The following is a 25207-nucleotide window of genomic DNA, read 5'->3' on the forward strand; positions in this document are numbered from 1 at the left end:
TGCCCTGTCCCCTGTCCCATGTCCCCTGTCCATGTCCCCTGTCCCGTGTCCCCTGTCCTGTGTCCCATGTCCATGTCCCCTATCTGTGTCCCCTGTCTGTGTCCCATGTCCCATGTCCTGTGTCCCCTGTCCGTCTCCCGTGTCCCCTGTCTGCATCCCCTGTCTGTGTCCCCTGTCCCCTGTCCCCTGTCCCATGTCCGTGTCCCGTGTCCCATGTCCCCCATCCCATGCCATGCCTGTGTCCCTTAGGGCAGCGCCGTGTTCGACTTCTCGGGCTCGGGCCCCGAGGTGCTGGGGAACCTGAACGCTCCCCGCGCCATCACGCTGTCGGCGCTCATCTACTGCCTGCGCTGCATGCTGCGCCGCGACCTGCCGCTCAACCAGGTGCCTGCGCGGGACCCCCGCGACACCCCCGACACGGGACCCCCGGGACACCCCCGACACGGGACCCCCGGGACACCCCCGACACGGGACCCCTGGGACACCCCCGACACGGGACCTCGCGGGACACCCCCCGTCATGGGACCCCCGGGACACCCCCCACGCGGGATCCCTGTGGGACACCCCCCACTCGGGACCCCCCCGGGACACCCCCCATCATGGAACCCCCGGGACACCCCCTGATGTGGGACCCCCGGGACACCCCCCACGCGGGACCCCCGCGACACCCCCGACACGGGACCCCCGCGGGACACCCCCCACGCGGGACCCCCCCGGGACACCCCCCGACACGGGAGCCCCCGGGACACGCCCTGACACGGGACCCCCGGGACACCCCCTGCGCAGGACCCCCGTGACACCCCCCGACATGTGACCCCCCCGGGACACCCCCCAACATGGGACCCACCTGGGACACCCCCCGACATGGGACCCCCCGGGACACCCCCCGCGCAGGACCCCCGCAACACCCCCCGACATGGGACCCACCTGGGACACCCCCCGATATGGGACCCCCTGGGACACCCCCCGACACGGGACCCCCAGGACACCCCCTCACTGTGAGACCTCGCTGGACACCCCCTGACATGGGACCCCCCCGGGACACCCCTGACTGTGACACCCCCCGGGACACCCCCTGACTGTGAGACCCCCTGGGACACCCCCTGACTGTGAGACCCCCCCCGGGACACCCCAACTGTGAGACCCTCTGGGACACCCCGTGATGTGACACCCCCCCAGGGACACCCCAACTGTGACACCCCCCCGGGACACCCCCTGACTGTGAGACCCCCCTGGGACACCCCTGATGTAGGACCCCCGGGACACCCCCTTACTGCGGGAACCCCGGGACACCCCAACTGTGGGAGCCCTGGGGCACCCCCTGACTGTGACACCCCCACGGGACACCCCCTCACTGTGAGACCCCCCCGGGACACCCCCTCACTGTGACACCCCCCGGGACACCCTCCGTGCGGGCCCCCTGGGACACCCCTAGACACGGGACCCCCCGGGACACCCCCCGCGTGGGACCCCCGGGACACCCCCCACACGGGACCCCCCTGGGACACCCCCCACGCGGGACCCGGGACACCCCCTGACATGGGACCCCCGGGACACCCCCCGCGCGGGACCCCCGGGACAACCCTGACTGTGACATCCCCCAGGACACCCCCCACGCGGGACCCCCGGGACACCCCTGACTGTGACACCCCCCCGGGACACCCCTGATTGTGACACTCCCCTGGGACACCCCTGACTGTGACAGCCCCCGGGACACCCCAACTGTGGGACCCCCCCGGACACCCCCCACGTGACACCCCCCCGGGACACCCCCTGACTGTGACACCCCCCCGGGACACCCCCTCACTGTGAGACCCTCCGGGACACCCCCCAACACGGGATGCCCCGGGGCACCCCCTGACTGGGAGGACCCCCCCGGGACACCCCCGACTGCCAGACCCCCGGCTGGGGACACCCCGACTGCGGGACCCCCGGCAGGGCCCCCCGACTGTGGGACCCCCAGCTGTGACCCCCCCTGACTGCCGGACCCCTGGCTGGGGACCTCTCAACTGCAGGACCCCCCAGTGGGACCTCCAGCTGGGGACCCCCCAACTGGGGACACCCCAACAATGGGACCCCCGGCTGGGGACCCCTGGGCTGTGCCACCCCCCGGCTGCGGGACCCCCACCCCCTGATTCATCGCGGGTGGGGGGTCCGGGATCCTGATCCTGTGGGCCGGGGGATCTGGGGTGCTGGTCCCCAGAGTGGGGGGTCCTGGGAACCTGACCCAGGGTCGGGTCGGGGGGGACCCTGCACCCCTAGAATTGGGGGGCTGGGACCCTGACCCCCTGGGTTGGGGTCCTGGGGCTCTGATTTTGTGGGGTGGGGGGCTCTGGGACCCTGATCCCCAGAATGGGGGGTCTGGGACCCTAATCCCCTGGGTTGGGGTCCTGGGACCCTGATCCTGTGGGACAGGTGGGGGTCTGGGACCCTGCACCCCTGGAATGGGGGGGCTGGGACCCTGATCCCCTGGGTTGGGGGTCCTGGGACCCTAATTCTATGGGGTGGGGGGCTCTGGGACCCTGATCCTGTGGGTTGGGGGTCCTGGGACCCTGATTCTATGGGGTGGGGGGCTCTGGGACCCTGATCCTGTGGGTTGGGGGTCCTGGGACCCTGATTCTATGGGGTGGGGGGCTCTGGGACCCTGATCCCGTGGGTTGGGGGTCCTGGGACCCTGATTCTATGGGGTGGGGGGCTCTGGGACCCTGATCCCGTGGGTTGGGGGTCCTGGGACCCTGATTCTATGGGGTGGGGGGCTCTGGGACCCTGATCCCGTGGGTTGGGGTCCTGGGACCCTGATCCTGTGGGACAGGTGGGGGTCTGGGACCCTGCACCCCTGGAATGGGGGGGCTGGGACCCTGATCCCCTGGGTTGGGGGTCCTGGGACCCTAATTCTATGGGGTGGGGGGCTCTGGGACCCTGATCCTGTGGGTTGGGGGTCCTGGGACCCTGATTCTATGGGGTGGGGGGCTCTGGGACCCTGATCCTGTGGGTTGGGGGTCCTGGGACCCTGATTCTATGGGGTGGGGGGCTCTGGGACCCTGATCCCGTGGGTTGGGGGTCCTGGGACCCTGATTCTATGGGGTGGGGGGCTCTGGGACCCTGATCCCGTGGGTTGGGGGTCCTGGGACCCTGATTCTATGGGGTGGGGGGCTCTGGGACCCTGATCCCGTGGGTTGGGGTCCTGGGACCCTGATTCTATGGGGTGGGGGGCTCTGGGACCCTGATCCCGTGGGTTGGGGGTCCTGGGACCCTGACTCTGGGGGGGGGGCTCTGGGACCCTGATCCCGTGGGTTGGGGGTCCTGGGACCCTGACTCTGGGGGGGGGGCTCTGGGACCCTGACCCCCGGCTCCCCCAGGGCTGCCTGGCCCCCGTGCGCGTGCTGATCCCCAAGGGCTCCATCCTGGACCCCTCCCCCGAGGCCGCCGTGGTGGGGGGCAACGTGCTGACGTCACAGCGCCTGGTGGATGTGATCCTGCGGGCGTTCGGCGCCTGCGCCGCCTCGCAGGTTTGGGGGGGGGGGTCCTGGGGGGGGGCGGTCCCAGGGTTGGGGGATTGGGGTGGGGGTCCTGAGGATTGGGGAGCCCAGGGGTCCAGGGTGCTTGTGGTTGGGGGTCCCAGGGGTTGGGATCCCGGGGGTTGGGGGTCCAGGGGTTGGGGGTCCCAGGGGTTGGGATCCCGGGGGTTGGGGGTCCCAGGGGTTGGGGGTCCCAGGGGTTGGGATCCCGGGGGTTGGGATCCCAGGTGTTGGGGGTCCCAGGGATTGGGGGTCCCAGGGGTTGGGGATCCCAGGGGTTGGGATCCCAGGGGTTGGGGGTCCGGGGGTTTGGGATCTGGGGGTTGGGGGTGTCGGGGGTCTGGGGTACCGGGGTCCTGGGACTGGGGGTCCCGGGGGTCGGGGGTCGGGGTCCAGGTCTCACCCCTGTGGTGTGTCTGTGTCCCCCGTGTCTCCATGTGTCCCCATGTCCCCCATGTCCCCATGTCCCCTGTGTCTTCACGTACCCTGTGTCCCCGTGTCCCCCCGTGTCCCCCCGTGTCCCGTCTCCCTGTGTCCCGTGTCCCCGTGTGTCCCCCCGTGTCCCTGTGTCCCTCCATGTCCCTGTGTCCCCATGTCCCCGTGTGTCCCCCCGTGTCCCTGTGTGTTCCCCCGTGTCCCATGTCCCTGTGTCCCGTGTCCCCGTGTGTCCCCCCGTGTCCCTGTGTCCTTCCATGTCCCTGTGTCTCCATGTCCTCGTGTGTCCCCCCGTGTCCCTGTGTCCCCGTGTCCCATGTCCCGTGTCCCCGTGTGTCCCTGTGTGTCCCTGTGTCCCTCCATGTCCCTGTGTCCCATTGTGTCCCCTGTGTCCCCGTGTCCCCCCGTGTCCTCTGTCCCTGTGGCCCTCCATGTCCCTGTGTCCCCATGTCCCCGTGTCCCGTGTCCCCGTGTCCCCGTGTCCCGTGTCCCGTGTGTCCCCAGGGCTGCATGAACAACGTGACATTCGGGGACTCCCGCGTGGGTTACTACGAGACCGTGGCGGGGGGCGCGGGGGCGGGGCCGGGCTGGCGCGGCCGCGGGGGCGTGCACACGCACATGACCAACACCCGCGTGACCGACCCCGAGATCCTCGAGACCAGGTGAGGGGGACCCCAAAACTGGGGGGACCCCAAAACCACGGGGGACCCCAAAACTGAGGGGACCCCAAATCCAAGGGGGGGACACCCCGGGGTCATGGGGGGACACGGGGTGCGGGGGAGCCCACACGCACATGACCAACACCCGCGTGACCGACCCCGAGACCAGGTGGGGGGGACCCCAAAACTGGGGGGGGACACCCCGAGGTCATGGGGGGACATGGGGTGGGGAGGAGTCCACACGCACATGACCAACACCCGCGTGACCGACCCCGAGCTCCTCGAGACCAGGTGGGGGGGACCCCAAAACTGGGGGGAGACCCCAAAACCAGGGGGGACCTCAAAACCGGGGGGGGGACAACCCAAACTCGGGGGGACACCCCGGGGTCATGGGGGGAAATGGGGTGCGGGGGGGTCCACACGCACATGACCAATACCCGCGCGACTGACCCCGAGATCCTTGAGACCAGGTGAGGGGGACCCCAAATCTGGGGGGACCCCAAACCCGGGGGGGGACCCCAAAGTGGGGGGGACACCCCAGGGTCATGGGGGGACACCCCGAGATCCTTGAACTACGGTGAGGAGGGAACCCTGAGATCATGGTGGGGACATGGGGTCATATGGGATCAAGGGGGGACACCCCGAGATCCTGGAGATGAGGTGGGGGGGACCCCAAAACCGTGTGGGGAGCGGGGGGACCCTGGGATACTCGAGCTGCGGTGACGGGGGATCCCGAGGTCCTGGGGGGTGGGGGGGACAGGGGGGTCTGGGGGTTCAGGGTCCCCTGTTCCCAGGTACCCGGTGGTGCTGGGGGGTCTGGGGGGTCTGGGGGTTCAGGGTCCCCCACGTGTCCCCAGGTACCCGGTGGTGCTGGGGGTTTGGGGGTTCAGGGTCCCCCACGTGTCCCCAGGTACCCGGTGGTGCTGGGGGGTTTGGGGGTTCAGGGTCCCCTGTCCCCAGGTGCCCGGTGGTGCTGGGGGTTTGGGGGTTCAGGGTCCCCCACGTGTCCCCAGGTACCCGGTGGTGCTGGGGGGTCTGGGGGTTCAGGGTCCCCCACGTGTCCCCAGGTACCCGGTGGTGCTGGGGGGTCTGGGGGGTTTGGGGGTTCAGGGTCCCGTGTCCCCAGGTACCTGGTGGTGCTGGGGGGTCTGGGGGGTTTGGGGGTTCAGGGTCCCCCACGTGTCCCCAGGTACCCGGTGGTGCTGGGGGGTTTGGGGGTTCAGGGTCCCCCACGTGTCCCCAGGTACCCGGTGGTGCTGGGGGGTCTGGGGGGTTTGGGGGTTCAGGGTCCCGTGTCCCCAGGTACCTGGTGGTGCTGGGGGGTCTGGGGGGTTTGGGGGTTCAGGGTCCCCCACGTGTCCCCAGGTACCCGGTGGTGCTGCGGCGGTTCGCGCTGCGGGGGGGCTCGGGGGGCGCGGGGCGCTGGCCGGGGGGCGACGGTGTCATCCGGGAGCTGCTGTTCCGCCGGGCCCTGCTGCTGTCGGTGCTGAGCGAGCGCCGCGCCGTGCCGCCCTACGGGATGGCGGGTGAGAGGGACCCCCTGAGACCCCCAAAACCCCCCTGAGACCCCCAAAACCCCCCTGAGACCCCCCACAGCCCCCACAGCCCCTGCTGCTGTCGGTGCTGAGCGAGCGCCGCGCCGTGCCGCCCTACGGGATGGCGGGTGAGAGGGACCCCCCGAAACCCCCCAGAGACCCCCAAAACCCCCCTGAGACCCCAGAGACCGCCAGAGCCCCCCAAAACCCCCCTGAGACCCCCCACAGCCCCCATAGCCCCTGCTGCTGTTGGTGCTGAGCGAGCGCCGCGCTGTGCCGCCACAGGGGATGGCGGGTGAGAGGGACCCCCCGAAACCCCCCAGAGACCCCCTGAGCCCCCCAAAACCCCCCTGAGCCCCCCAAAACCCTCCTGAGACCCCTAAAACCCCCCCAAAACCCCCCTGAGCCCCCCAAAAGCCCCCTGAGACCCCCAGAGCCCCCCACAGCCCCCACAGCCCCCATAGCCCCTGCTGCTGTCGGTGCTGAGCAAGCGCCGTGCTGTGCCGCCCTACGGGATGGCGGGTGAGAGGGACCCCCAGAGACCCCCAAAACCCCCCTGAGACCCCTAAAACCCCCCCAAAACCCCCCAGAGCCCCCCTGAGACCTCCAAAACCCCCCTGAGCCCCCCAAAACCCCCCTGAGACCCCCCACAGCCCCCATAGCCCCTGCTGCTGTCGGTGCTGAGCAAGCGCCGTGCTGTGCCGCCCTACGGGATGGCGGGTGAGAGGGACCCCCCGAAACCCCCAGAGACCCCCAGAGCCCCCCAGAGACCCCCAAAACCCCCCAGAGCCCCCCAAAACCCCCCTGAGACCCCCAAAACCCCCCTGAGACCCCCAAAACCTCCCAGAGACCCCCGAAACCCCCACAGCCCCCCATAGTCCCCTGAAATCCCCCATAGCCCCCCCAACCCCCCCAAAACCCCGCATAGTCCCCCATAGCCCCCCAAAAACCCCCATAGTCCCCTGAAAGCCCCCCGAGCCCCTGGACCCCCTGACCCCCCCTGAACCCCAATCCCCCTGACCCCCCGTGACCCCTCTGACCCCCGTGACCCCCCATGACCCCCCCGACCCCCCTGACTCGCTGTGACCCCCCATGATCTCCCTGACCCCACGACCCCCCCGACCCCCCTGACCCCTGTGACCCCCCGACCCCCTGTGACCCCTGTGCTCCCCTGACCCCGTGCCCCCTGCAGGGGGTCACCCTGGGGCGCGGGGGCTGAACCTGCTGAACCCCAACCCGCCAGCCCCCCTGACCCCTGTGACCCCCCCGACCCCTGTGACCCCCCTGACCCCTGTGACCCTCCTGACCCCTCTGACCCCCCTGACCCCCCCGACCCCGTGCCCCCTGACCCCGTGCCCCCCTCAGGGGGTCACCCCGGGGCGCGGGGGCTGAACCTGCTGCTGCGCCGGGACGGCCGAACCGTCAGCCTGGGGGGGAAGAGCTCGGTGACTGTGGAGCCGGGGGTGAGCAGCAACACACAACAACACACACACAGCAACACACACACAGCAACACACAGCAACACACACAGCAACACACACCAACACACACACACACAGCAACACACACACCAACACACACACAGCAACACACACACCAACACACAGCAACACACACCAACACACACACACACAGCAACACACACACCAACACACACACAGCAACACACACACCAACACACAGCAACACACACCAACACACACACACACAGCAACACACACACCAACACACACACCAACACACACACACACACACAGCAACACACACACCAACACACCAACACACAGCAACACACACACCAACACACACACACACACCAACACACACACACACAGCAACACACACAACAACACACACACACACACCAACACACACCAACACACACACACACAGCAACACACACAACAACACACACACCAACACACACAGCAACACACACACACAGCAACACACACACCAACACACCAACACACAGCAACACACACACACCACAGCAACACACACACACACACCACAGCCCCCCCACAGCACCACACACAGCCCACAGCACCCCAACACACACACACACACACAGCACACACAGCACCACACACCCCCCACAGCACCACACACCCACAGCCCACAGCCCCCCACACCCCCACACCCCAACACACCCCACAGCCCCCCACCCCACAGCACCCCACACAGCCCACAGCCCTCCCACCCCACAGCCCACACCCCACACACCCACCCTACACCCCACCCCACAGCCCCCCCACAGCCCCCCCAACAGAGTCCCCCCAAACACCCCCAGACACCCCATAACCCCCATCACCCCCATAACCCCCCAGATCACCCCATAACCCCCAACACCCCAATAACCCCCTAGATCACCCCATAACCCCCAGCACCCCCATAACCCCCCACACCCCCAGATCACCCCATAACCCCCAGCACCCCCCAGCACCCCCATAAACCCCCACACCCCCAGATCACCCCATAAGCCCCCAGATCACCCCATAGCCCCCCACACCCCATAACCCCCAGATCACCCCATAGCCCCCCATAACCCCCAGATCACCCCATAACCCCCAGATCACCCCATAACCCCCCAGCACCCCCAGATCACCCCATAGCCCCCCACACCCCATAACCCCCAGATCACCCCATAGCCCCCCAGCCCGTCTCTGTCTCCCCAGGACGTTTTCCGCCTGCTGACCCCCGGCGGGGGGGGCTACGGCCCCCCAGGAGAGGGGGATGGGGCCGGGGGGGACCCCCCCGGGGACAGGGGACCCCCCCGGGACCCCCGGGACCCCCCGGTGCCGCCGCGGAGCTTCCTGGAGCGCGGGAGCCTCTTCGAGTTCCGGCGCGCGCAGGAGACCGTGTGAGCGCCGCCCCACAGCCGGGGGGCAGCCCCACAGCCCCCCCACAGCCGGGGGGCAGCCCCATAGCCCCCCCGCCATGGGGCAGCCCCACAGCCCCCCCACAGCCGGGGGGCGGCCCCATAGCTCCCCCTCCATGGGGCAGCCCCATAGCCCCCCCGCCATGGGGCAGCCCCACAGCCCCCCCACAGCCGGGGGGCAGCCCCATAGCCCCCCCGCCATGGGGCAGCCCCACAGCCCCCCCACAGCCGGGGGGCGGCCCCATAGCTCCCCCTCCATGGGGCAGCCCCATAGCCCCCCCACCATGGGGCAGCCCCACAGCCCCCCCACAGCCGGGGGGCAGCCCCATAACCCAACCACACATGGGCCATGGGGCAGCCCCACATCCCAACTGCACATACAGCCAATGGGGCAGCCCCACATCCCAACCACACCATGGGGCAGCCCCACAACCCCCTATGCTATGGGGCAGACCCTCACGCCCCCCACGCGATGGGGCAGCCCCACATCCCAACTGCACACACAGCTGGAGGGCAGCCCCACAACCCAACCACACCATGGGGCAGCTCCGCAGCCCCCCCACCACGGGGCAGCCCCACACCCCCCCCACAGCCGGGGGGCAGCCCCACATCCCAACCACATACACAGCCCATGGGGCAGCCCCACATCCCAACCACACACGCACAATCTGTGGGGCAGCCCCCCAAACCCAATGCACAGCCCAAGGAGCAGCCCCTCAACTCCAGCTCTGGGGGGCTGCCCCCCAACTCCAGACACGCACACACTCCGTGGGGCAGCCCCACAGCCCCAGGTACAGACCCCAGCGCATGTACGCACACGCCGTGGGGCAGCCCCCCAACCCAGGTATGCACATTCTATGGGGCAGCCCCCCAACCAGCTACGCACACACTATGGGGCAGCCCCACAACCCAGCTACGCACATTCTATGGGGCAGCCCCCCAACCCAGCTACGCACACTCTATGGGGCAGCCCCCCAACCCAGGTACGCACACACCGTGGGGCAGCCCCCCAACCCAGCTATGCACATTCTATGGGGCAGCCCCCCAACCCAGCTACGCACACGCCGTGGGGCAGCCCCCCAACCCCAGCACTCCAAGAAGCAGCACCCCCCTCCATACACAATCTATGGGGCAGCCCCCCAACTCCACAGGCACTGTGGGGCAGCTCCCCACTCCCACAGACCCCAGGGGCACACGTGGGGCTCAGCCCCCCCAGTGGAGGGACCGAGCCCCGAATGTCGGGGGCTCCCCCCACCCCCCAATAAACGAGCCCTCGGGCCCCACCTGCGCGGACGTGAGAGCGTTTTGGGGTCCCCGTGGAGCTGCCCCCAAGTGTCCCCATGGAATGGTCCCCAAGTGTCTCCATAGAGCTGTCCCCAGTGTCCCCATGGAATGGTCCCCAGTGTCCCCATGGAGCTGTCCTCAAGCGTCCCCATGGAGCTGTCCCCAGTGTCCCCATGGAATGGGCCACAGTGTCCCCATAGAGCTGTCCCCAGTGTCCCCATGGAGCTGTCCCCAGGTGTCCCCATGGAGCTGTCCCCAAGTGTCCCCATGGAATGGTCCCCAGTGTCCCCATGGAATGGTCCCCAGTGTCCCCATGGAGCTGTCCCCAGTGTCCCCATGGAGCTGTCCCCAGGGTCCCCATGGAGCTGTCCCCAGTGTCCCCATGGAATGGGCCCCAGGGTCCCCATGGAGCTGTCCCCAGTGTCCCCATGGAGCTGTCCTCAAGTGACCCCATGGAATGGTCCCCAAGTGTACCCATGGAGCTGTCCCCAAGTGTCCCCATGGAGCTGTCCCCATGGAATGGTCCCCAAGTGTCCCCATAGAGATGTCCCCAAGTGTCCCCATGGAATGGTCCCCAGGGTCCCCATAGAGATGTCCCCAAGTGTCCCCATGGAATGGTCCCCAGGGTCCCCATAGAGATGTCCCCAAGTGTCCCCATGGAATGGTCCCCAGGGTCCCCATAGAGCTGTCCCCAGTGTCCCCATGGAATGGGCCCCAGTGTCCCCAGTGTCCCCATGGAGCTGTCCCCAGTGTCCCCAGTGTCCCCATGGGGGCTGTGGTGGGGGTGGGGGCAGCAGCAGCTGTTGCACTCGAGGCTTTTATTTCACTGCTTGGTAAAACCGCGGCTGGTGCCAGCGCTGCCGGATCGCGGCTGGATCACCACCAGATCACCGTCAGATCACCGCCAGATTTCCACCAGATCTCCACCAGCTCGTGGCTGGATCACCACCAGATCACAGCCGGGTCGCTGCCAGATCACCACCAGATCACTGCCAGATTGCGGCTGGATCACCACCAGGTCACTGCCGAATCACCACTGGATCCCTTCCAGATCACTGCCGGATCGCAGCTGGATCACCGCCAGATCACCGCCAGATCGCGGCCGGTTTGCCGCAGAATCGCTGCTACACCACATCCCGCCCCAGTCCCACGGGCCACCGGCACGTTGTGCTGCCACCAACACGCGTGGGGCACAGGAGCCGTCCCCGTGTCCCCAGATCGGTGCCGCGCTCAGGGGGACACGTCCCGCTGTCCCCAGGGCTCAGGAGGAGCCGTCCCCGTGTCCCCACGTCGGTGCTGGGGCTCAGGGGGACACGTCCCAGTGTCCCTGGTGTCCCTGGGGCTCAGGGTCCGTCCCAGTGTCCCCGGTGGGTTCTGGGCTCAGGGTCCGTCCTGGTGTCCCCAATGTCCCCGGGGCTCAGGGTCCGTCCCGGTGTCCCCGGTGGGTTCCAGGCTCAGGGTCCGTCCCGGCGTCCCCGGCGTGTTCCGGGCTCAGGGCTGGTCGGGCGCCACGCGCAGCCGCAGCGCCACGGGCAGGTGGTCGGAACGCGTGGCCAGCTGCGTGATGACCGACACGCCGGCCACCTCCTGCGGGACCCAACCGTCAGCGCCCACACGACAGGGACACGCGACAGGGACAGGGACAGGGGACACGGACACGGGACATGGGACAGGGACAAGGGGCAGGGACACGGGACATGGGACACAGGACATGGACACGGACATGGGACAGGGACACGGGACACGCGACAGGGACACGGGACAAGGGACAGGGACACGGGACACGGGACACGGGACACGGGACACGGGACACGGGACATGGACACGGACATGGGACACGGGACACGGGACACGGGACATGGACACGGACATGGGACAGGGACAAGGGACATGGGACATGGACACGGGACACGGGACAACGGACACGGACATGGGACAGGGACAGGGACAAGGGACAGGGACATGGGACATGGACACGGGACAAGGGACATGGGACATGGGACACAGGACAAGGGACGTGGGACATGGACACAGGACATGGGAAAAGGGACATGGGACATGGACAAGGGACATGGAACATTGGACACGGGACATGGGACACGGGACACGGGACAAGAGACAAGGGACATGGGACATGGACACGGGACACGGGACATGGGACAAGAGACACGGGCATGGGACATGGACAGGGGATAGGGGACATGGGACACGGACACAGACACGGGACATGGACACAGGACATGGACAGGGGATAGGGGACATGGGACACGGACACAGACACGGGACATGGACACAGGACATGGACAGGGGACATGGACACGGGACATGGACACGGATATGGACAAGGGACATGGACACGGGACACGGACACAGGACATGGGACATGGACACGGGACATGGACACGGATATGGACAAGGGACACGGACACAGGACATGGACACAGGACACGGGACACGGGAAAAGGGACAAGGAACAAGGGACATGGGACATGGACACAGGACACGGGACACAGGACACAGACACGGGACATGGGACACGGACACGGGACACAGACACAGGACATGGGACACGGGACACGGGACACAGGACACGGACACGGAACATGGGACATGGACAGGGGACATGGGACATGGACACAGGACATGGACACGGGACACGGACTCTGGACATGGACAGGGGACACAGGACACGAGACATGGACATGGGACATGGACACGGACACAGACACGGGACACAACTGGGACACGGACACAGACACGGACACGGGACTCACGGTGCGGGCGCCGCGGTGCTGCCGGTACACGATGTAATCCACGCGCCGGCCGCGCCACGGGCCGGGGGCCAGCGGGTCCGGCTCCCCGCTGGCCAGGATCGGGCCCGCCAGGTACCGCTGCCGCCCCCCCGGCTGTGACAGCGTCCTGCGGGGACACGGGGGACAGGGCACAAGGATGCGGTGACATGGGGACACGGGGACATGAGGACAGTGGCACAGGGATGCGGTGACATGGGGACATGGGGACACGGGGACATGAGGACAGTGGCAGAGGGATGCGGTGACATGGGACACGGGGACATGAGGACAGTGGCACAGGGATGCGGTGACATGGGGACGCGGGGACATGAGGACAGTGGCACAGGGATGCGGTGACATGGGGACACGGGGACATGAGGACAGTGGCACAGGGATGCGGTGACATGGGACACGGGGACATGAGGACAGTGGCACAGGGATGCGGTGACATGGGGACATGGGGACATGAGGACAGTGGCACAGGGATGCTGTGACATGGGACATGGTGGCATGAGGACAGTGGCACAGGGATGCGGTGACATGGGGACGCGGGGACATGAGGACAGTGGCACAGGGATGCGGTGACATGGGACAAGGGGACATGAGGACAGTGGCACAGGGATGCGGTGACATGGGACACAGGGACATGAGGACAATGGCACAGGGATGCGGTGACATGGGGACACGGGGACATGAGGACAGTGGCACAGGGATGCGGTGACATGGGGACATGGGGACACGGGGACATGAGAACAGCGGCACAGGGATGCGGTGACATGGGAACACGGGGACATGAGGACAGTGGCACAGGGATGCGGTGACATGGGACAAGGGGACATGAGGACAGTGGCACAGGGATGTGGTGACATGGGACACAGGGACATGAGGACAGTGGCACAGGGATGCAGTGACATGGGGACACGGGGACATGAGGACAGTGGCACAGGGATGTGGTGACATGGGGACATGGGGACATGAGGACAGTGGCACAGGGATGTGGTGACATGGGGACGCAGTGACATGAGGACAGTGGCACAGGGATGCGGTGACATGGGATGTGGTGACATGAGGACAGTGGCACAGGGATGCGGTGACATGGGGACACAGGCATGAGGACAGTGGCACAGGGATGTGGTGACATGGGATGTGGTGACATGAGGACAGTGGCACAGGGATGCAGTGACATGGGGACACAGGCATGAGGACAGTGGCACAGGGATGTGGTGACATGGGATGTGGTGGCATGAGGACAGTGGCACAGGGACATAGTGGCATGGGGACGTGGTGGCACAGGACACAATGGCAGAGCATACAGTGGATGGGAATGTGGGGACATGGGGACGCAGTGACACAGGGACATGGTGGCACAGGGACATGGGGACACAGGGACATGGGGACACAGGGCCCCCACGCTGCCCGTGTCACCCCCTCCAGGACAGGGTGTCTCGGTGGCCCTTCCCAGCCCCGTCCCCTCCCCTGTCCCCCCGTGTCCCCCTGTCACCTCCTCATCTTCTCTGGGGTGGACACGGGCTCCTCGTAGATGCGCAGGTAGTTGAGCAGGGTCCCTGTGGGGACAGGGAGGGGACACGGGGAGGGGACACGGGGGTGAGCAGGGTCCCTGTGGGGACAGGGAGGGGACACGGGGAGGGGACACGGGAGTGAGCAGGGTCCCTGTGGGGACAGGGAGGGGACACGGGGGTGAGCAGGGTCCCTGTGGGGACAGGGAGGGGACACGGGGAGGGGACACGGGGGTGAGCAGGGTCCCTGCGGGGACAGGGAGGGGACACGGGGATGGGACACGGGGAGGGGACACAGGGAGGGGACACGGGGGTAAGCAGGGTTCCTGCGGGGACAGGGAGGGGACACAGGGAGGGGACACGGGGAGGGGACACGGGGAGGGGACACGGGGGTGAGCATGGACCCTGTGGGGACAGGGAGGGGACACAGGTAGGGGACACGGGGGTGAGCAGGGACCCTGTGGGGACAGGGAGGGGACACAGGGAGGGGACACGGGGAGGGGACACGGGGGTGAGCAGGGTCCCTGTGGGGACAGGGAGGGGACACGGGGATGGGACACGGGGGTGAGCAAGGTCCCTGTGGGGACAGGGAGGGGACACGGGGAGGGGACACGGGGTGAGCGGGACACGGGGGTGACCGGGACCCCGTGTCGCTCATGGGACAGGGAGGGGACACGGGGTGAGCGGGACGCCGTGTCGCTCAGGGGACAGCGGTGCCGGGGTTTGTCCCACCTATGGCCCAGGGGGCGTCCAGCCCCGCCCCCCGCCGGCACGGGTCCTGGTACAGCTGGAACAGCTGGTGCCGCTGGTTCAGCTCGTCACCTGCGGGGACACGTCTGCACTGTCACCCCCGGGTCCCCAAAACACAAGCCACCCATTGTTTCCAAACCGCCACTACCGGTGTCCCCAAACCGCCACCCTTTTGTCCCCAAAGCCCCGCCCCCCGTGTCCCCAAACCCCCACCCCTGTGTCACCAAACCGCCACCCCTTGTGTCCCCAAACCGCCACCCCTGTGTCCCCAAAGCCCCGCCCCCCGTGTCCCCAAACCCCCACCCCTGTGTCACCAAACCGCCACCCCTTGTTTCCCCAAAACTCCTCCCCTTGTGTCCCCAAAGCCCCATCCCCCGTGTCCCCAAACTGCCACCCCCGTGTCTCCAAACCCCCGCCGCTCATGTCCCCAAACCCACATCCCTTGCGTCCCCAAAGCCCCGCCCCTTGTGTCCCCAAACCCACACCCCTTGCGTCCCTAAACTGCCAACCCCCCGTGTCCCCAAACCGCCACCCCTGTGTCCCCAAACCCCCACCCCCGTGTCCCCAAACCGCCACCCCTTGTGTCCCCAAACCGCCACCCCTTGTGTCCCCAAACCGCCACCCCTGTGTCCCCAAACCCCCACCCCCGTGTCCCCAAACCGCCACCCCTTGTGTCCTCAAACCGCCAACCCCGTGTCTCCAAAGCCCCGCCCCTTGTGTCCCCAAACCGCCACCCCTTGTGTCCCCAAACCCACACCCCTTGTGTCCCCAAAACCCCGCCCCTTGTGTCCCCAAACCGCCACCCCTGTGTCCCCAAAGCCTCGCCCCTTGTGTCTTCAAACCGCCACTCTCCGTGTCCCCAAACCGCACCCCCGTGTCCCCAAACCGCCACCCCTGTGTCCCTAAACCGCCATCCCCGTGTCCCCAAAGCCCCGCCCCTTGTGTCCCCAAACCGCCCCCCCGTGTCCCCACCCCGGGAGCAGTTGTCGAAGTTGAGGTCCCCGCACAGGACATCAAAGGCCACCAGGTCCCCGCGCTGCTCCTGCTCCTCCCGGAACAGCTGCAGCCACCGCAGCGACAGCGACAGCTGCTCCTCCCGCGTGGCGGCATCGGCTGCGGGACACGCGGGACACGCGGGGACACGCGGGGACACGCGGGGACACGGTGTCACCGCTGTGCTGGCACCGCCGGGACCCCCATACCGCCGGAACCCCCAAACACCACCGGGACCCCCCAAACACCGCCGGGACCCCCCAAACACAGCCGGGACCCCCCCAAACACCGCCGGGACCGCCAAACACAACCGGGACCCCCCAAACACCACCGGGACCCCCCAAACACGGCCGGGATACCCCTCGGCAGTGACACGGGGACAAATGCGACACCACCCCCCGGCCTTCCCTCGGCAGTGACATGGGGACACACGGGACACCACCACCCGTGCTGGCACCGCCAAGACCCCCCCCGCAGTGACACGGGGACACACGGGACACCACGGCCCAGACCCCCCTTTGCTGTGACATAGGGACACGCGGGGCATCACCGCCCGTGCTGGCACCGCCAAGACCCTCCCCGCAGTGACATGGGGACACACAGGACACCACGGCCAAGACACCCCCTTGGCAGTGACATGGGGACACGCATGACACCACCGCCAAGATCCCCCCTTGGCAGCGACATGGGGACACACGGGACATCACCGCCTTCGCTGGCACCCGCCCGACCCCCCCTGCAGTGACACCGGGACACACACGACACCACGGCCCAGACCCCCCCTTGGCAGCGACACGGGGACACGCGGGGCATCACCGCCCATGCTGGCACCTCCGGGATCCCCCCCGCAGTGACACGAGGACACACGCGACACCACGGCCCAGACCCCCCGTTAGCTGTGACATGGGGACACGCGGGACACCACCGCCCGCGCTGGGAACCCCCCGTGGCAGCGACACGGGGACACACGGGGCATCACCGCCCATGCTGGCACCTCTGGGATCCCCCCCGCAGTGACACGAGGACACACGCGACACCACGGCCCAGACCCCCAGTTAGCTGTGACATGGGGACACGCGGGACACCACCACCCGCGCTGGGAACCCCCCGTGGCAGCGACACACGGGGCATCACCGCCCATGCTGGCACCTCTGGGATCCCCCCCGCAGTGACACGGGGACACACACGACACCGCCCCCCCGGCCTCCCCTCGGCAGTGACATGGGGACACACACGACACCACGGCCAAGACCCCCCCTTAGCTGTGACATGGGGACACACATGATACTACCCCCTCGCAGTGACATGGGTACACACGGGACACCACGGCCCAGAGCCCCCCTTAGCTGTGACATGGGGACACACGCGACACCACCGCCCGCGCTGGCACCACCGGGACCCCCCCACTGCAGTGACACGGGGACACACGCGACACCGCCCCCCGGTGCCCCCCCCGCAGTGACACGGGGACACAGCCCCATCCCCGCGCTGACCTGCGGGCGCCTGCAGGTGCGTGCAGCCGATGTAACCCACGACGCGCCGCCCCCGCGCCGAGCCCAGCAGCACCTGCGGGGACACGGGACCCTCAGGGCGGGCCGGCCGGGCCGGGGGGGCCCAGCCCCGCGGGGGGGCCCGCTCACCTGCGCCACCAGCAGCCCCTTGGCCGCCAGCGCGTCCTCGCCGCGGCCGTTGGGGAAGGGGCGGTAGCGGGCGGCCAGCGGCGGGAAGCGGCTGGCGAGCAGCAGCCCGCTGCCCAGCAGCACCGGCCGCCCCCCGCGCAGCCCCCGCTCCCCCACGTCCCACAGCACGTGCGGGAACGCGCCCGCCAGCTGCCCGCACACGCGGGACGCGGCCGCGCCGTCGAAAACCTCCTGCAGGCACACGAAGTCCGTGTCGGCGGGGAAACGCTCCGACAGCACCGGCTCGGCCGCCTCTGGCCCCGCGGGGGTCACGGTGGATGTCCCCGCGGGGGTCCCCGCGGGGGTCACGGTGGGGGTCCCCACGAGGGTCACGGTGGATGTCCCCGCGGGGGTCACGGTGGGTGTCCCCACGGGGGTCACGGTGGGGGTTCCCGCGGGGGTGGCCGTGGGTGTCCCCGCGGGGGTCACGGTGGATGTCCCCGCGGGGGTCGCCGCGGGAGTCCCCGCGAGGGTCACGGTGGATGTCCCCGCGGGGGTGGCCGTGGGTGTCCCCGCGGGGGTCGCCTCCTGCACCGCCCCCGCCCGCGCCAGCGCGGGGGTGCGCAGCGTCCCCCCGTAGCCGGTGCTGTCTCGGCGCGGCTCCAGCAGGCCGGCGCGGGCCCCGGGCGCGGGCGGTGGCCGCGGGGCGAGCTGGCGGGCGATGGCGCTGGCCCGCCGCGCCGTGTCGCCCAGGTTGCTGAACTTGGCCAGCCCGCTGGGCAGCAGGCAGACGTTGGCGCTGAGGAAGGTGAAGGTGCGGGGCTGCCGCAGGTCCCAGGGCTCCGCCGCCGCCGTCCCCGCCGTGTACCGGTACCGGAACGGCCGCCGCGCCGCCTGCAGCGGCAGCCACAGCAGCAGCCCCAGCGCCGTCACCGGCAGCGACAGCAGCAGCACGGCCACCAACGCCCCCCCCGCCAGCAGCGCCCCGGTGCAGCCCCGGCACCGCCCGCACCGCCGCCGCCGCCGCCGCCGCCGCTCCGCCGTGGTCGGCCGCAGGTCCAGGAGGCCGTTGGCGGCCCAGAAGCCCGGGGCCAGTAGCCCCTCGGCCAGGCGGTCCAGGGCCGCCAGCGCCCGGTTGGGGAACGGGGAGTCGTGCGGCAGCATGGCCGGGGGGCGCGGGGCCGCGGCGGGGGCGCCCGGCGGGCTGAGCGGGATCGCGACGTCCCCCCGCTCCTGCCCGGGGGCTCCGGTGACACGGGCGTGACCTGCGGGAGAGACACCCGGGTCAGGGCGGGGAGCGGGACCCCCCCGGCCGCCCACCGCCGTTGGAACCTCCCGCGCTCGGGAGCGGCCCCGCGGCCCCGGGAGCTGCCCCGCGGCTGTGCGGGAGCGGCCCCGCGGCTGTACCGGGAGCGGCCCCGCGGTGGTGCGGGAGCGGCCCCCGCGGCTGTACCGGGAGCGGCCCCGCGGTGGTGCGGGAGCGGCCCCGCGGCTGTACCGGAAGCGGCCCCGCGGTTGTGCGGGAGCGGCCCCGCGGCTGTACCGGGAGCGGCCCCCACGGTCCCGGGGCTGCGGCAGCTGCAGGGGCAGGGGCGGCGCGGCCGGACCGGAGCTGCTGTCCTGCCGCGTCTCTGCGGGCCCCCGGGGTCCTGACACCCCCAAACCGCCTCGGGCAGGTGCTGCGGGGGGACTCCCTGGAGCCAGGACCCCCCAGCATCTCCCCCTGCGCCGCCCCCCCCCGTGTCCCCGTGTCACCGGGCTCACCTGCCCGGGGGGCTCGGGGCTGCGTCGCCCGCCGGCTCGGGGCTCTGGAGGCTGCGGGTGAGCCCGGGACCAGCCCGACGGGTTCCCCGGCGTCCGCGCCCCGAACCGGCTCCTCGGCCACCACCTCACAGCGCCCACCGGCACCTGTGGCCGCTGACTCCTGCCTGAGGCCTGCCTAGATCCAGCCTAAATATGGCCTGAGTCCTGCCTAAATACAGCCTGACTCCTGCCTGAGTCGTGCCTAAATACGGCCTAAATCCGGCCTGACTCCTGCCTGAGCCCTGCATAAATACGGCCTGAGTCCTGCCTGAGTCCTGCCTAAAGCCACCCTGAGTCCTGCCTGAGTCCAGCCTGAGTCCTGCCTAAATACAGCCTAAATAAGGCCTGAGACCTGCCTGAGTCCTGCCTGACCCCTGCATAAATGCAGCCTGAGTCCTGCCTGAGTCCGGCCTGAGTGCTGCCTAAATACGGACTGAGTCCTGTCTGGATCCAGCCTGAGTCCTGCCTACAAGCCAGCCTGAGTCCTGCCTGAGTCCTGCCTGCATCCTGCCTAAATCCGGCCTGAGTCCTGCCTGAGTCCGGTCTGAGTCCTGCCTGAGTCTGGGCTGAGTCCTGCCTAAATCTGGCCCAAGTCCAACCTGAGTCCTGCCTAAGTCCAGCCCGAGTCCAACCTGCGTCCTGCCTAAAGCCAGCCTGAGTCCTGCCTAAATACGGCCCAAGTCCAGCCTGAGTCCTGCCTAAAGCCAGCCTGAGTCCTGCCTAAATCTGGCCTGAGTCCAACCTGAGTCCTGCCTGTGTCCTGCCCAAATCCACCCTGAGTCCAACCTGAGTCCTGCCTGAGTCCTGCCTAAATCTGGCCTGAGTCCAACCTGAGTCCTGTCTAAAGCTGGCCTGAGTCCTGCCTAAATACGGCCTGAGTCCAACCTGAGTCCTGCCTGTGTCCTGCCTAAATCCACCCTGAGTCCAACCTGAGTCCTGCCTAAATCCACTCTGAGTCCAACCTGAGTCCTGCCTAAATCCTGCCTGAGTCCAACCTGTATCCTGGCTAAATCCGACCTGAGTCCTGCCTGAGTCCTGCCCGAGTCTTTCTCAACTCCTGCCCAACCCCTGCCTGAGTCCTGCCTGACCTCTGCCCTAGTCCTGCCCAAATCCAGCCTGAGTCCAACCTGAGTCCTGCCCAACTCCTGCCCGAGTCCTGCCCAACTCCTGCCTGACCTCTGCCCTAGTCCTGCCCAAGTCCTGCCCTAGTTGTGCCTGCGTCCTGCTCTAGTCCTGCTCTAGTCCTGCCCAAGTCCTGCCCAAGTCCTGCCCTAGTTGTGCCTGCATCCTGCTCTAGTCCTGCCCAAGTCCTGACCTAGTTGTGCCTGCATCCTGCTCTAGTCCTGCTCTAGTCCTGCCCAAGTCCTGCCCTAGTTGTGCCCGTGTCCTGCTCTAGTCCTGGGGTCACTGAGGTACTGGGGTACTGGGGTTCCTGGGGTCACTTGGGTACTGGGGTCACTGGGGTGCTAGGGTCACTGGGGTCACTGGGGTCACTGGGGTTCCTGAGGTCACTGGGGTACTGGGGTCACTGGGGTGCTAGGGTCACTGGGGTTCCTGAGGTCACTGGGGTGCTGGGGTCACTGGGGTCACTGGGGTCACTGGGGTCACTGGGGTGCTGCGGTCACTGTGGTGCTGGGGTCACTGGGGTCACTGGGGTGCTGGGGTCACTGGGGTGCTGGGGTCACTGGGGTTCCTGGGGTCACTGGGGTCACTGGGGTGCTGGGGCCACTGGGATACTGGGGACTCAGGGTACCGGGGACGCCGGGGTCACTGGGGAGGGCAGCCCCACACCTCTGCCCCACAGCACATCCCCCTGCCCCACAGCACCTCCCCCTGCCCCACGGAGCCTCCCCCTGCCCCACAGCACATCTCCCTGCCCCACAGCACATCTCCCTGCCCCACAGCACCTCCCCCTGCCCCACGGCACCTCCCCCTGCCCCACGGCCCCACGGGCGGCCGGAGCGGCACGTTTGGCCGGACTGAGTCACCCCGGCATTTCCTGGGTGTGGGGACACCCCGACTCCCACGGGCCCATCATTTGCTGTCACGGGAGCCTGAGCGTGCGGGGCCAGGCTGGGAGCAGTGGCCATGGGCATGTCCCCTCGGTGCTGGCAATAGCCACGGGCACTGTCCCCTCAGTGCTGGCAATAGCCATGGGAATGTCCCCATGGTGCTGGCAATAGCCACGGGCACTGTCCCCTCAGTGCTAGCAATAGCCATGGGAATGATGGGAATGTCCCCTTGGTGCTGGCAATAGCCATGGTCACTGTCCCCATGGTGCTGGCAATAGCCACGGGAATGTCCCCTCAGTGCTGGCAATAGCCACGGGCACTGTCCCCATGTGCCAGCAGCAGGAAGGCCATTGTCCCCATGTGCCGGCAACAGGAACTGGCACTGTCCCCATTGTCCCCATGTGCCGGCAGCAGGAGGCCATTGTCCCCGTTGTCCCCATGTTAGCAGCCTCACCGGCAGCGCGGGCCCCACGGGCTGTTTGCGCGGCGGGCGCGGTGGCCGAGCCCTCCCGCTGCCCGCGCTGCTGTGCCCGCAGGCCCCGCCCGGCCCGGCCTGCGCTGCCGGGGCCGCTCCCGCTGCCGGGGCTGCCGGGGCTGCCGGGGCTGCCGGGGCTGCCGGGGCTGCCGGGGCTCCCGCTGCCGGGGCTGCCGGGGCCGCTCCCGCTCCCGCTGCCGGGGCTCCCGGTGCTCCCGGGGCTGCCGGGGCTGCCGGGGCTGTTCCCGCTCCCGGGGGCCGGGCAGTTCCCGAGTCGCCTGTGCCCGATCCCTGCCCAGGATGGATCCCTGCCCAGGCTGGATCCCTGCTCAGGACGGATCCCTGCTCAGGATGGGTCCCGGCTCAGGACGGGTCCCTGCTCAGGATGGATCCCTGCTCAGGATGGATCCCTGGCAGTGCTGGATCCCTGCTCAGGACGGATCCCTGCTCAGGATGGGTCCCTGCTCAGGACGGGTCCCTGCTCAGGATGGATCCCTGCTCAGGATGGATCCCTGGCAGTGAAGTTTCCCTGCCTGTGATGGACCCCTGCTCAGGACGGATCCCTGCTCAGGATGGATCCCTGGCAGTGCTGTTTCCCTGCCTGTGGTGGGTCCCTAGCAATGCTGGTTCCCTGTTCAGGATGGTTCCCTGCTCAGGATGGATCCCGGCTCAGGATGGGTCCCTGTTCAGGATGGATCCCTGGCAGTGCTGGATCCCTGCTCAGGACGGGTCCCTGCTCGCACTCGTTCCCTGCCCGTACCGCTTCTCTGCCCGCACCTCCCGCCACCGCCACCTGTTTCTCTCCCCAGCCCACGCCACGTCCGGTGTCCCCGGTGTCCCCGCTGTCCCCGGTGTCCCCCACTCACCTCCGCGCCCCACGGCGCTGGGGGCCATCGCCGCCGCCGCCACCGGCCGCTGACCGGCAGCGTCCCCTCGGGGTGACAAACCGCTCCGCGGGTGACAAACAAACACCCCGCCGCTGGGGGTGACAAACACCCCGCCGCTGGGGACAGGCGGCACCCGCAGCCACCGCCGGCCCCTGCACCTTGCCCGGTGACACCCAGGACCGGTTCGCCCGGCGCTTTAACCCCTTGGCTGCCGCGGGGGATGAGGAGGGTGGAGCGGGCGCTCACGGCCGCGCATCCCCGCACGCTGCCCGAACCCGCCGGGCCCCGGCACGGGGGGGGCGCACCCTGGTGGGGCCCCCGGACCCCGCATCCCCCCCCGCCACCGCTGTCCGCCCCCGCCCTCCTGTCCCCAGCGTGCCCCCCCGGGGAGGCGAACACCCCCACGGGGCTGGACACGGGGGTCCCCGGCACCCCGACACCTACCCGGGTGCTGCCGCGGCCACCACCCGGCCCGGCCCGGTCTGGCGCGGCTCAGCACGCTCTGCTGCGATGGCATTTCCCGCTGGGGCGGTTTGGTCGCTTCCTGCCGCCGTTTCCCCTCCCGCCACCGGCAGACGGTGGCCCCACAACCGCAACCCAACCGGTCCCCAACCGGTGCCCAACCGCCCCAGCGCCTCCACCGGCACCCCCGGAGTCCCCGGGGGCGCGGGCGGCGATGAGAGCCCCGCCAGGCCCTGAGCGGCTGTACCGTGCGGTGCTGGGGGCACCGGCACCAGCACCGGCACCGGCACCGTCCGGCGGCGGCTCCGCCGGTGTCCGGGAGCCGTTCCCGCTCCCACTTCCGCGTCCGAGCGGCTCCTGGCCCGCGGCCGACAGGAGAGCGAGCGCGGCCTTGACCGCGGGGTGACCCGCCAGCCACCCGGAACGCCGCCTGCGCCGCCGCCCGCGCCCGGCACCGCGACCCGTACCCCGACACTGCTACCTGCACCCCGACACTGCCACCTGCACCCCGGCACTGCCACCTGCACCCCAACACTGCCACCTGTACCCCGACACTGCCACCTGCACCCCGACACTGCCACCTGCACCCCGGCACTGCCACCTGTACCCCGACACTGCCACCTGCACCCCAACACTGCCACCTGTACCCCGACACTGCCACCTGTACCCCGGCACTGCCACCTGCCCCCCAACACTGCCACCTGTACCCCGGCACTGCCACCTGCCCCCCAGCACTGCGACCCATACGCTGACACTGCCACCTGCACCCCGACACTGCCACCTGTACCCCGGCACTGCCACCTGCACCCCAGCACTGCCACCTGCACCCCAACACTGCCACCTGCACCCCAACACTGCGACCCATACGCTGACACTGCCACCTGCACCTCAACACTGCCACCTGCACCCCGGCACTGCGACCCATACCCTGACACTGCCACCTGTACCCCAGCACTGCCACCTGCACCCTGATACTGCCACCTGTACCCCAACACTGCGACCCATACCCCGACACTGCCACCTGTACCCCGGCACTGTGATTCATACCCCGACACTGCCACCTGCACCCCGGCACTGCCACCTGCCCCCCAAGCACTGCCACCTGCACCCCAACACTGCCACCTGCACCCCAGCACTGCGACCCATACCCCAACACTGCCACCTGCACCCCAGCACTGCCACCTGCACCCCAACACTGCCACCTGCACCCCGGCACTGTGATCCATACCCTGACACTGCCACCTGCACCCCAGCACTGCCACCTGCACCCCGACATTTCCACCTGTACCTCAACACTGCCACCTGCACCCCAACACTGTGACCCATACCCCAACATTGCCACCTGCACCTCAACAGTGCCACCCGCACCCCGACACTGTGACCCATACCCTAACACTGCCACCTGCCCCCAACATTGCCACCTGCACCCCGATGCTGCCACCTGCATCCCAGCACTGCAGCCTGCACCCCAACATTGCCACCTGTACCCCGACATTGTCACCTGCACCCCAACACTGCAGCCTACACCCCGACACTGCCACCTGCACCCCACCACTGCCACGTGCACCCCGACATTGCCACCTGT

The 25207-nt window shown here is 68.8% G+C and overlaps 2 protein-coding genes across 7 annotated transcripts in view; one reads left to right on the forward strand and one right to left on the reverse strand.

Annotated features, from left to right (window-relative positions):
- Positions 1-10316, forward strand: part of OPLAH (5-oxoprolinase, ATP-hydrolysing) — a 43290-nt gene extending 32974 nt beyond the window's left edge. For 2 of the 6 annotated variants that reach the window (XM_065054712.1, XM_065054716.1), the window contains 8 exons: positions 250-384; positions 3360-3509; positions 4458-4615; positions 5407-5679; positions 5802-5855; positions 5978-6138; positions 7513-7610; positions 8826-10316. In XM_065054712.1, the coding sequence (XP_064910784.1) occupies positions 250-384; positions 3360-3509; positions 4458-4615; positions 5407-5679; positions 5802-5855; positions 5978-6138; positions 7513-7610; positions 8826-9014 (1218 nt within the window). In that variant the 3' untranslated portion in view covers positions 9015-10316. The remainder of the gene's footprint in view (positions 1-249; positions 385-3359; positions 3510-4457; positions 4616-5406; positions 5680-5801; positions 5856-5977; positions 6139-7512; positions 7611-8825) is intronic. The other 4 variants (XR_010470829.1, XM_065054713.1, XM_065054714.1 and 1 more) reach the window with 4 other exon arrangements.
- A 797-nt stretch (positions 10317-11113) lies between these two features.
- Positions 11114-24233, reverse strand: LOC102087601 (sphingomyelin phosphodiesterase 5-like). Its single transcript, XM_065054718.1, has 8 exons — positions 23870-24233; positions 18005-19248; positions 17858-17930; positions 16344-16484; positions 15354-15443; positions 14606-14669; positions 13087-13231; positions 11114-11899 (listed from the first exon to the last, which is right to left on the reverse strand). Exons 2-8 carry the CDS (start codon positions 19145-19147, stop codon positions 11804-11806), a joined length of 1752 nt encoding a protein of 583 aa, XP_064910790.1. The 5' UTR covers positions 19148-19248; positions 23870-24233; the 3' UTR covers positions 11114-11803.
- Between the last annotated feature and the right edge of the window lie 974 nt (positions 24234-25207).

Source organism: Columba livia, chromosome 2, assembly GCF_036013475.1.
Source record: "Columba livia isolate bColLiv1 breed racing homer chromosome 2, bColLiv1.pat.W.v2, whole genome shotgun sequence".
NCBI classification, from domain to species: domain Eukaryota; kingdom Metazoa; phylum Chordata; class Aves; order Columbiformes; family Columbidae; genus Columba; species Columba livia.